General features: G+C 27.6%; 2 protein-coding genes across 3 annotated transcripts; one reads left to right on the forward strand and one right to left on the reverse strand.

Annotated features, from left to right (window-relative positions):
- LOC109363336 lies at positions 2,381–7,229 on the forward strand. 2 transcript variants are annotated; one of them, XR_002109486.1, is made up of 7 exons: positions 2,381–2,726; positions 3,907–3,988; positions 4,439–4,614; positions 4,885–4,945; positions 5,049–5,097; positions 6,892–6,927; positions 7,021–7,229. XR_002109486.1 is itself a non-coding variant. In XM_019609570.1 (6 exons), the coding sequence occupies exons 1-5, from the start codon at positions 2,586–2,588 to the stop codon at positions 5,063–5,065; spliced, it is 477 nt and encodes a 158-aa protein (XP_019465115.1). In that variant the 5' UTR covers positions 2,381–2,585; the 3' UTR covers positions 5,066–5,097; positions 6,892–7,229. The 2 variants fall into 2 exon arrangements, 1 of the variants encoding a protein (XP_019465115.1); XM_019609570.1 differs by having other exon boundaries at positions 6,892–7,229.
- LOC109363364 (universal stress protein PHOS34-like) lies at positions 9,362–11,863 on the reverse strand. Its single transcript, XM_019609611.1, has 4 exons — positions 11,632–11,863; positions 11,449–11,558; positions 11,213–11,331; positions 9,362–9,612 (listed from the first exon to the last, which is right to left on the reverse strand). Exons 1-4 carry the CDS (start codon positions 11,804–11,806, stop codon positions 9,525–9,527), a joined length of 492 nt encoding a protein of 163 aa, XP_019465156.1. The 5' UTR covers positions 11,807–11,863; the 3' UTR covers positions 9,362–9,524.

A 12,095-nucleotide genomic window follows, 5' to 3' on the forward strand; every position in this document is an offset into this window, starting at 1 on the left:
CAATGTACTTGTATGATGATATAACGGTTTAATCGATTATTCACTAATTAAATCACATATCATTCAAGTTATATATATTATATTTGTATTAATATTGAAAAATTAATAAAGAAGACAATAACTATTTTTATTTACATCATTTGTTAAAACAAAAATGTGTGACTTATTAGTGATAACTCATATTTTAGAAGTATAAACAAATGTAGTAATTGTGTGTTATCCCATAACAATATTTTGATAAAAATTAAGTCATTTTCATTAAAGAGTTAATTTGAAATGAAAATCGGCTAATATGACTATTATGATTCAACTAAAAATCAGTTAGTATAACCGATTTTGATCAATTTGATTGTGTGACTGATATAATTGTTTTGCAAAACGAGGAGAATCAGTTTACCTATTCACCAGCTTTCACAACACTGGTTAAAGTTCAAACTATTAAAACTACAAAATATATTATACATCATATTAAATTATTTCTAACATAATAATCAAATAAAGAGTAAATTACACTAACATCATTGAGTTCTAGTGAAATTATATAAATCACCATACTTTTTGTTGCCCCAACATAAATTACCCCAAATTTATATACATATAATACATTGACTACCAATGCATGAGATATAAGTATAATCTTTTAAACAAAAAGATGTATGATAAGTCTAATTAAATTAAACAAAATATGATATATTGTGAAGATAAGTCTAAATAATATAAGAGTCAATATATCTTCTAGGGGTGTAAATAATTCTCGTTTAAACTACAAAACTAGTGGGACCAAACTGAACCAAACCACAAAAACATGGTTTGGTTTGGTCTTTTTTAAAGAATCGTTTATGTTCAGTTTCGTAATGATTTTGAAAATTTAAGAACCATTTGAAACGAACTACGTGCTAAAGATATAGATACTAGGGAATAATATTGTATTGTTGTTTGAATTCTTCAACTAATTTTGTAGCTTAAATTATCAATTTAGTGTTATATATATTACTACTTACTAAATTCTTATATATATTTGTTACTTTCCCACTTGACGATTTGGAACATATATTCTAACTTTCATGGTACTAAGTTTGAAACTAGCATATACCATAAATTGTTATATATGTCATTGTTATATACGTTATTAATTGTTACATATCTTACTAATTGTGAATTGAATTGTTATACATGTTACTGTTATATACGTTATTAATTGGTATATATGTTACTAATTGTGAATTATATTGTTATATATGTTACTAAATTGTTATACATGTTACTAATTGTGAATTGTATTGTTATAAATGTTACTAATTGTGAATTGTATTGTTATATATGATATTAATTATGAATTGTACTATTTATATGTGATCATCGTTTTTTTCTTCATAAATTATATAATTGTTAAATATTACTAAGAAAGAGTTATGAGTTTCAAATTGTTTACTCATTTATTTATGGTTTATATTTTGTGAGAATAATTATAATAATGCTTTTACTTTTATGGGACAATCAATATATCTTGAAATACATTTTGAACTTTTAAATATATAATTAGTATCTCAGGAAATTGTAGAACCAAACTGAACCAAATTATTCATGAGCGGTCCAGTTCCTACAATAAAATTTACGATTAATTGAAGTGAACCAAACCATTTCTTTGTATTTTGTTATTGAATTGCACCAAAAGTCAATCAGGGTCGAACTTTTACACCTTTAGTCTTTTCTTCATTAGTTTTAGTTCGTTGCAAAATAATATAAGAGTGGATTAAATAACATTTCCTTAAAATTATTAATGTATTTTTAAGGAACAAAAATAATGATGATACATTCAATCTAAAAGTATTTGGATTTTTCTCCATATTATACAATATTTTATTTAACTTAATTATATTTAGTATACATTTTTTGTTTAAAATATTACTATATAAATAAATATAAATTACAAGTAATTTGTGTAATGATGACAAAAGGAAGGTGATTTTTATAATTTTACTAAAAGTTATAGTATAATTATAATTTAATCTTAAATAAATTGTAAAATTTACAAGATGCATGGCTTACTTACTACTTAAGATAGATAATTAAACATAGCACACAACAAGAAAAAGAGAAAATACCATCAACATTATCATGGAGTTTCCTATTACAGAAAAATGATATAAAATTAGATTAAAATAAAATAAAATAGAGAAAAAATGTATACATCATAGTTTATAAGTTATATACATTATCATTACACATTCATTATTCATATTTAATTATTATTGAATAATAAATTATAATATAATAATTGTATATAAATATTGTGTATCGATATTATAATCGATAAAAATATATAGCCTAAATCCTCACCCTTATTTTCCGTCTTTATAAATGAAAGAGTGTGAACCAAGGTTTCACATTTCTCTCTCTATATAGCTTATAACCTTTTCACGTGTTCCTTTGTTCTGTTCCTCTGTGTTCTCTCTGTTTCCTAGGATAAACCTCGACTTTGTTGTTCCTCAAAACGGTGATTGATGTTTGTTTGTGGAATTGTCTTCACATAAAAATCTCATTTTTTTGAAGTGTTGAGGTTGAGATTATTGTTACAGAGGAAAATGGAAGGAAGAAAACAAATGGGTTCTTCTTCTTCTTCTTCTTCACCATCATCTTTCACTTCTGAACTTTTTGGGTCCAACCAATCATACCCTTCTTCTTCTTCTGGAATTTTTGGCTCTATATTTTCTCCTTCTTCTAAGGTATGGTATTTTATTCATTTCAGAAGCTTCTTTTTCATCCTTTTATTTGGTTTCATTTTCTTAAGTTCAATTCAATCTTCTTTTTTCTTTATCTCCATTTAATGATTTATATGAAGAGTATTGCTTGTGTTCTTCTTTTAAAATCATTACTATCCAATTCCAACTTTTCAAAGATTATAATTGATGAACAGAGAAAACAGTTAATGATGAATTCCAACACACGATTTCATTGCAATTTGCAAGTACTCTTTTTATATTGGAATCATATTAGACTCCAACAAATGCTACTTAATGTAAGAGATTACTTTTTGCAACAAAACTCTCTCCAACTCTAAATTTTTACTTTGGCATGGGATCCTCCCTAATAATGAGATTCCTATGTGTCAAAAAAAAAATATTTAATGGTTATAACAATTGTTCAAATTGCGCATCACCACATGATGCAATGCAATATTGTGGTTGTTTTGCAACAAAACTCTCTCCAACTCTAAATTTTTACTTTGGCATGGAATCCTACCTAATAATGAGATTCCTATGTGTCAAAAAAAATATATTTAATGGTTATATCAATTGTTCAAATTGCGGACTGCATCACCACATGATGCAATGCAATATTGTGGTTGTGGTATCTGCCGTAACTATATCATACCGTATCAATATTAAAAATATGTTTTCATTCTTAAAATAATTCACATCACACTGACCGCAATGAACGCAATCATGGGATCACAATTTAAAATATTGGACTATATTTAAGATATTTTTAATAAAATTTAAAATCCAAAAAATGTCATTTTTCTTATATTTCAATGCTGGACTAGAGGGACAAGGATCTGGTATCCCAAACTCTGTCCCAGACCAATTATATTATGTCACGTCAGTTAAAAAAAATTAAATATTTATAACTTTATCAGTTTTACTTTATTATAATTGGTTACGGACGTGGTTGGGGACAGCAGATTCCATCCGAACTAGAGAGCAACTCAACTAGTGACTTTGTTTAAGAAAAATTGAGCTCTATGCCACTTGGACAACTTTTGGAGAAATAATTGCTTATTTAAAAAATCACTTATAAAGCTATATTTCAAGCTATTTTAAACATAGAATAAGCTACGCAAAATCCAATTTGACACACACACAACATATAGCTCTGACAATTTTCTGTGATGTGATGATTCAGATGTTAGGGAGAGAATCTCTGCGCTCTGAACTGAGTGGGAAAATTGTCATTGATGGATGGAACCCCAAAATTGCTACTCAAGGTTGGTATCTATTTCTATCAAAATGCAAATTATTTTTTTCGACCAATAAAACTATGACATGCATTATATTTAGTTACTTTTACCAAAAAATTCTAAAAAGTAAAACAATAGGATATATGTCATAATTTTAACTCTCTCCTAATGGCATATTTCCTATTGGTTTTACTTTCCTTACAATGAATTTTCCTTTTATTTGTCAAAGTCAATTATACGATACGATCAACCAAATTACTATATACTCTTTATATCTATATGTTATTTTATATTAAAAAAAGATTCTACATGACTTTTCATATTGAATATAACTTATAAGGTTTTGCATATATGGAATGAAATAATATGTATTAGGTATCTAGTCAAATCTTTAATAGTTTTTAATTAATTTAAGATACTGCTTTTCAGATTTTCCTTTATGCTTTTTTTCCTTCCTAATCCATTCTCTCAATGTAGATTACATCTACAAGGGCAAAGATGGTGAAACTCTTAGCACACCAAGAAAGGATATGAGTTCCATTTACCAAGAACAAAGAGTTCAACCTTGTCACCTTAGTTCATCAATCTATTATGGGGGGCAAGACATCTATTCTCTGCCACAAAGCACACAGGATTCAGGATTAAAGTCTTTGGTGATTGCCTATCTTATCATTTTTTCTTAATTTGATGCGGTCGGATGCGACCGAAATGCAAGCTAATATGGTCGCACTGCATCCCATTATGGCTGCATCATTGTGAGTCAGTAACATACTATAATACGGTGTGATGCGACAGTCGTCGCAATATTGCGACAGTATCGTGTGATGTGGTCTGCAATTTGAATCACTGGATTGAGATGTTCTCTAGAGTTAGCTAATATTTGGGTTATTTGTTTTTTATTTATTTGATATTTCATGTATCAGTACAAGAAAGATGGAGGAGAAGATGATTCAGGAAGTGCTTCAAGAGGAAACTGGTGGCAAGGTATGATATATATGTACTTGTCTAATAAATTTTGCTCTTAGGATTCTACTTGTGTATCATTATTTTGAAGTTCATTTTCTGTCTTGTAACTTTCTATTCACAGGATCTCTCTATTATTAAAGATCAATTTGCCAAGGGATATGCTTCTAAAGGTATATTATTTTCTCAAAACCATGGAAAAGGGTATATTTTTGTTTTTCCATTATTTTGTGTCACTCTATGTTTTTAGGAGGTGTGATTGGCTATAAAAAATTTAATATTACAATTTTAACTTAGATAAATGTTTTTCAATCAATGACAGTTGATAATACATGGAGTGGGACAACAAATGTGCTTCCCATCGACAAATAGGGGAGCATATCTTTTGTCTCAATATGTGTATCACTTGGCTAGGCCAGGCCAGGCTTTTTTGACGAACAGGCCAGGCTTAGGCTTTCTAAAAAGCCTATTTAGCTTAACAGACCAGACTTTAGGCCACCTAAAAGGCCTATAAAGCCTAACAGACCGGTCTATTTAGCTATATTATATAAGAATGTTGAAATTTATACTATTTTAATATAAGCAATATTATTATATATATGTAATATTAATATAAAAATGTATATAAAAATATAATTTAATTATTAGAATTAGATGAGTCTAACTAAAAATAAGCCTATAAGTCCATTAAAATGTAGACATGATAGCCTATTTCATAAGCATAGTATAATAGGCCTTTAAACAGGCTAACAGGCCAGGTCAGGCTTTTAAATAGGCCAGGCCTAGGCTTTGAATTTTTTTTTTAAATAGGCTAACAGGCCAGGCCCAAGCTCCTATGTGCTACATAGGCTGGGCCTGTTTAAGGCAAAGCCTGGCCTGGCCTGTTTCCACCCTTAATCACTTTATGTACTCTTTCATTTTTATTGGTCAGGAAATATAAAATTAATATATATTTAATTCATGTTTTACTTTTCTAACTAATGAGAAATAAATGATACATGGAGATATAAACTTTGGGAGAGAAGAAGATGTGATACTACAAATAGTATTCCAAATATTGATTGCTTTTTATTTTGAATTCTTCCGTATAGCTCTTGTCAGAATTATTTATAATAAAGTTCATTTGAAAATTAAGAGCAACTATAATGGTTGTTTTTAGCGTTATTCTTAATCGAATAAGAATATTCTTATTTTGTTCTTCACTGTGTTGTTCTTATTTTTTTATTTCTGTGGGAAAAGGTAGATGTCATGTGACCCAAATAAAAATAAGAATGATGTTTGTCATTATGAGAAAAAAATAGACATTATTCTTATTTCATGAGAAGTTATAATAAATTATAAAATGATGTGGGAGGCCCAAATAAAAATGAATATGTTGTTTTCCATTGTGGATGCTATAAGTAGCCTTAAAGAATAAAGAAGAGAGTCATGACTTATGAGTGGTTTTATATTGCATTTGCATATAAAAAATATATATATATATATATATATATAACTGCTAATTATAACACAATTCTCTCATTTTGGTAGAAAATTATTGAAACACAATTCTTGCGTACCAATTCATTATTCTTTTGCGATTAATTCTTTATAATTAACCAACTAGATTTTCACCTATAGTTTAAGTTAAAGAAAGAACAAATATAAAAAGAGTAATTGGTGATATACACTTGCATACATGAATGAGTTACAACAAACAATAAATAATTTTATGTTAGGGTATTTCTCCTAGGTTGAAGCCAAAGATGATTTAAACCTACAAGAAGTGACACTAGAAATGGTTGTGCAAAGAGCTATAGAAACCTTACTAAGTATATCCTAACCTACCGGTATTTGATAGGGGTTACCTACTGCATACCACGTACCCGTACCCGGATCAAAGAGAATCGTGTATTAGGTGACTATGATTTAAACTTTTCCATTTTGTTATTATTGGGTATTCATCAATTGCATGCATGTTTTTGCAGGTAAGTTGGAGGATAGTGTTTTGCAATATATTTCATCTTTTGTTGTATGGAAGAGTTATGCTGTAGTGAGAAAGTTGTGGATGGCTAGTTTCTTTTTCAAGCCAAACACAATAGAATCACAATATGAACCTTAGTCATGTAAATAATGGCTTATTCACCATTTGTAATCTAAAAGCCCTATGGTATAGGAACTCTATGTATATTCAGTTACTCTTATGTTATGTAGCTGAAGCTTTCAAGTTTTTATTTTAATGTGAGAAACCCTCTTTTAATGGTTTCTCATATACTTTGTATTTCAAATGTTATGACTAATGAATATGCATGTATAATTCTCATCTTGTGCTTCTGTTACACGAAATCATATCTATTATCTCAAAAAGTGTGTCAATCTATATAACACTTCTTCTAATTAGTTAAAAAAATTGTATTCAAGTTAAAAATTTATTAATTATTTTTTATAGCCTCCATTTATGAGTAGTGAGTATGAGTCCGTTCTTATATTCTTGTTGCTTATTTTAATAACAATAGTGTATTTAATCTTTCTCTCCTAAAAAATAAGGCATGCAACAAACTTAAATATGAAGTAACATTAGAAAAATTAAGTTGAAAGGTAGTAAATATTTTTACCACTTTTCATATTGGGCCTAGACGATCGAAGCCTTCCCCAGCTTATGGGCCTCTCATGATGATAACGCTTGGACATTTTTGCATAAAATATATGTTTGTTGCTTACATAACTTCTAATATCTTTTTTTAGCATTCATAAATCATTGGTAATAGGGGTATTGGTGGTAGATTTGAATCAGGTTTTAGGTAAAAAAAATAATTTGATCCAAAAACATAAATAAAATGTATTTTCAATTAGTTTGGTCGATTTATATTAAGAAATCCGATTTAAAATCTATATGCAGTTTTAGTTTGTTTCGCTTTTTTTAATAAAAAATAACAAGTCTAATATATTTTCATTGTGTCAAATTCACATAAAAAATATGTCTATTTCATAATATTAGTTTAGTGCGTTTTCAAAGTCTCAAATTTAAATAAAAATCATTAAGTCTACTCCAAAACTCTTGGTACCAAATATGATACACATATACAATTAAGTGAACATTAATAAATAATGGTTTGAACTAAAGATAAAAATGACAAAAAAACATAAAAACAACACACACAAAAAACATGAAAACAACAACAATAACACACCAACATAATTTTAACAATAAGAAAGTCTTAACTCATAAGTAATAACATTTATAACAATTAGAAAATATAAAAATAAAATAATCTTTACTTTTGTGTATGTATAGTTAGTATTGATTCGGTCTAGTTTCTGAAATTGAAACAAAAAACTCGTCCAAATTGATTGGGTTCCTATAAATTAGTCTAACATGATCCAAACAATTTCGTTTTTTTGTTTGTTGCGATTTCAGATTTTTTACTGTTCAGTTTTATCGGTATACATCTATCATTGATATGTATTACTTTTATTTAAGAGTCAATAATAATTAACATATGAATAATAGATAATTTAGTGATTGTGAAAAACACCTATATTGTCCCTTTATGCAAATGACCCTTCAAGTAAGAATAAAAGCAACATTGGATGTTGCTTTCACGCCCTACCAAACCGATGCATGCAAACAAGTTAAGGAATATTTAAATGACTTTTTGTAGAATTAAAAATCTCTGTGCCTAAACCAGAATCATGTGCTATCTGATTCCAAAAGACAGTTTTTCTTTGTTCAAGATACTTTCTGCACAATAAGTTAAATACCATGTGTAATGTATGAACATTGCATGATGACACGTCTAAGTGAGATCTATGGTTTTATATTGTGGTATCTATGGTTTATCAAAATTGCCCAAGATTGCTGAAAATCTTTTGTTTATCAAAATTGCAATTGTGATATGCATGTCCTACTAGTAAAATTGTTGGATTAGATTACGCCTGAGGAGCCTCCCAATCATTATGGAGTTTCATTGTTAGTAGAGTATGAGAAGAGTGGAAAGTTATAAGTGATACACCACATCTTGAACAAAAACCTTAAGGTATTAGTTCCATGGATATTTTCTATTTATAAAGTCTTTCACTCCTCCTCACATATCCAATATAAGATTCCACACTTGAATAAACTCAACACTTAAAAAAATTGCTTGAGCTTTAACTTAATGAAATTTGAGTAAAGTAGATATATATAATCTTACTTCACACATATAGAAAGATTATTTTTAGGATTTGAACGCATGACATTTTAATCATTAAAAATCGACTTTTATCATTTAGTTGAGATTCATTTTCTAATAACTTATACTTCTCTTCAGATTTGAAATTATAGGGACTAAAATAGCACTCAAATTTAGGCAATTTTGAAATTACATTATTCCTTTAATCTCTATGCCAAAATTCAGAAGCATGTGCTATCTTATAATTCCCTTGATATAATGAATTTAAAATTCATAGGGACTAAAATAGAACTCAAATTTGAAACTTACATTATTAAAATCATTCATTCATAATCTTATTGTCAATTATTAAACCACAATACTTAGATGATGATATATGATGTACTATAGTTTAAGTACAGTCCAAGAAAATATGAAAGAAAATGTAAATGATATTCCAAATTGATGATCTACTTGATGTTGCTTGCATCCTTGACAATAGTCACAGGGCATGGTGCATGTGTCACCATAAAGTTGCTAACACTTCCCAATAGTATCCTGTGTATTTTAAATCAACACACAAATAATAGGTATTATATAATTGATCATAATTTTGACAGAATAAACAAAAAGAAAAAAAATGTCATAATATTATATTACATTACATTCGATAATGTAAATACAGGACCCATACCAATTATATATAGACAGATTCGATTTCCTCAAATAAAAAATAGATCCAGCTTTTTTTTTCAAGTAAGACATACTTGTAGTTTAAATATTCTTTCGGTGTCAAAAAAATAAACTAATTTCCCATATAAAACGTTGTTGTATATTTTTCTCTCTCCCATGATATAAAGGGACATGTATTACTAGCTATAAATAATATTTTGGTAATTTCTTAATATATCTCTCTTCCTTACACAATTATTAATCATATTATTATATTTTTCTATCTTTTCTTCCTAAATGTTTTTACATTGTCAATACAAATATAGAAAAAATAATATCGATTAAAATAAATACAATTAAATTAAGAAACAACCCAAATCAAATATGTAGATAAAGTTAAACCAAACACAATTAAATTTAAGTATATTTTTAAATTCATATAAGTAAAACGGAAAATTCTCAGAATCAAATCAATTCTTTTTTATATTAAAATTTTCAATAGTAAATTAAATTTAATCTATTTTTTATTCTTACTTAAAACCAAAAAATTATTTAATCAGAATGATATGCCAATATTCAGAATTGTATGAGTAGTTATAAAAATATAGATGTAGATAGTCTCCCACATTTTGTGTTAACCTCAAAATTAAAGTTTTAGGAGTCTACCACATTTTTATTCACACCATTAGTAACTAGAAAAAGTAGAATATATATATATATATGGATAGTGTAAGAGTATTTTATATTGTCAATATATTATTTATTATTCATATTTAATTATCATATAATATTAGAAGTAATTAGTACATATGAATGATGATTGTTCTATATATAAAAAAATTATCTAATAGTAAATAAATATTATCACAATTATGGAAATCATATTCTATTGGCCGGTTCAATCGAAAAAATAGTGAATAATCCTTTTGTCAATTCGGTACAATAATTATACTAATCATGCAATCATACAAATCAAAATCAATCAAAACCAATTATACACTTTGATTTTCATTTAAATCGTTCTCATCATATAAGAGAGTTTTCCTTTAAAATTACAATTATTTAAGAAAGCAACTTATTTTTTACTAAAGTTTTATTGAGGAGGATCAAAAACACAATCATTATCTTTGTTTATATTTATTCTTCTAAAACAAGATTTATCATCAAGTCACTCATTCTATTTTAACAAATGATGTAAATAAAAATATTTATCGTATTCTTTTATTAGTTTTTTAACATTAATATTAATATAATATAATAGCAAAACGGCTAATGTATTGGATGCGCCTGCATAGCCTATATTTTTTGGGGGCAATATATATAAATTTTGCTCATTTGACTTTTTGGGCAGTTCAGCCCATAAACATTAAATATGGGCGAGACACAAACATAATTTAAGGAAAAATAAGGAAAGAAAGAGACCCTAAAAATTTGATGAAAAGACCAGAGACAGTAAAAAAAGCAAAAGATAAGAAAAAGTAGAGACCTTTGGATTGTGCTAAGACCTCTGCTTCCCATAACCAGAGAGTCCAGTTTCAGATCTGCAACAGAATCCAACAGTTTCTCTCTTGCATCACCCCAGTACAATTTTGCAACAATATTCACCTTCATTAACATAATATATCCTCAATCATCAATAATATCATAAAACATAAACAATTAATTTCCACATAAAAAAGTGATTTTTTTCATAAACAGATCAAACCCAAGTAAAAAAAAAACCTCTTTCTGTCTAGCAGCAGTGTCAAGAGTATCAAGAACTTCAGCATCAGTTTTCACACCATACTTGCTCAAAATCTCTGGCTCTCTGAATTCACTCAAAGGAATAAGAGCTACAAACATAACCCAAATAAGTCAAATCAGAGAATCACTTAAATTTAATTAGAAGAATAAAAAAGCACTTACGAGAACCAAATTTGAGCCCCAACTTATTAATTGATTCATCATGAGAATGGGTAATGATGTGGATGATGTAGAAGGTATCACCTTTATCAGCCAAATTTTCAAGAGCCCAATTCAAAGCATTGTTACTGCTCTTAGAAAAATCTATTGCCACACCAACTTTCCTATCTTTTGTCATGGTTTCAAATTGTTGAATTATAAGCTGAAGAATGAAGACTTGTATAAATTCAGGTATATATTTGTGGGTACTAGGAAAATGCTTTATTCTTTAAATATATATATTGATGGTGCCTTGTGTGTGACAAAAGCAAAGAATATTTCAAAAAAGTTGTATATCTTTGGACATTATTATGAGTGATGTATGAGGTCAAAATTTGAAGAGTTTTTTTATACTGTTATTATATATTTATTTTTAATTATTATTAATTCTTAAATAAAAGTAATATAAATGAATAATAGATGATGCA

The sequence above is a fragment of the Lupinus angustifolius genome, chromosome LG13 (assembly GCF_001865875.1).
Source record: "Lupinus angustifolius cultivar Tanjil chromosome LG13, LupAngTanjil_v1.0, whole genome shotgun sequence".
Taxonomy (NCBI): Eukaryota; Viridiplantae; Streptophyta; class Magnoliopsida; order Fabales; family Fabaceae; genus Lupinus; species Lupinus angustifolius.

What these genes read in the sequence shown, in the direction of transcription:
- LOC109363364 (XM_019609611.1), bottom strand. Translation starts at nt 11,806, where the DNA reads ATGACAAAAGATAGGAAAGTTGGTGTGGCAATAGATTTTTCTAAGAGC. An exon ending in GGGGCTCAAATTTGGTTCTC is followed by an intron (nt 11,559 to 11,631) that starts GTAAGTGCTTTT and finishes TTATGTTTGTAG; the next exon opens with CTCTTATTCCTTTGAGTGAA. An exon ending in CTGCTGCTAGACAGAAAGAG is followed by an intron (nt 11,332 to 11,448) that starts GTTTTTTTTTTA and finishes ATGTTAATGAAG; the next exon opens with GTGAATATTGTTGCAAAATT.
- LOC109363336 (XM_019609570.1), top strand. Translation starts at nt 2,586, where the DNA reads ATGGAAGGAAGAAAACAAATGGGTTCTTCTTCTTCTTCTTCTTCACCA. An exon ending in TATTTTCTCCTTCTTCTAAG is followed by an intron (nt 2,727 to 3,906) that starts GTATGGTATTTT and finishes GTGATGATTCAG; the next exon opens with ATGTTAGGGAGAGAATCTCT. An exon ending in CCCCAAAATTGCTACTCAAG is followed by an intron (nt 3,989 to 4,438) that starts GTTGGTATCTAT and finishes CTCTCAATGTAG; the next exon opens with ATTACATCTACAAGGGCAAA.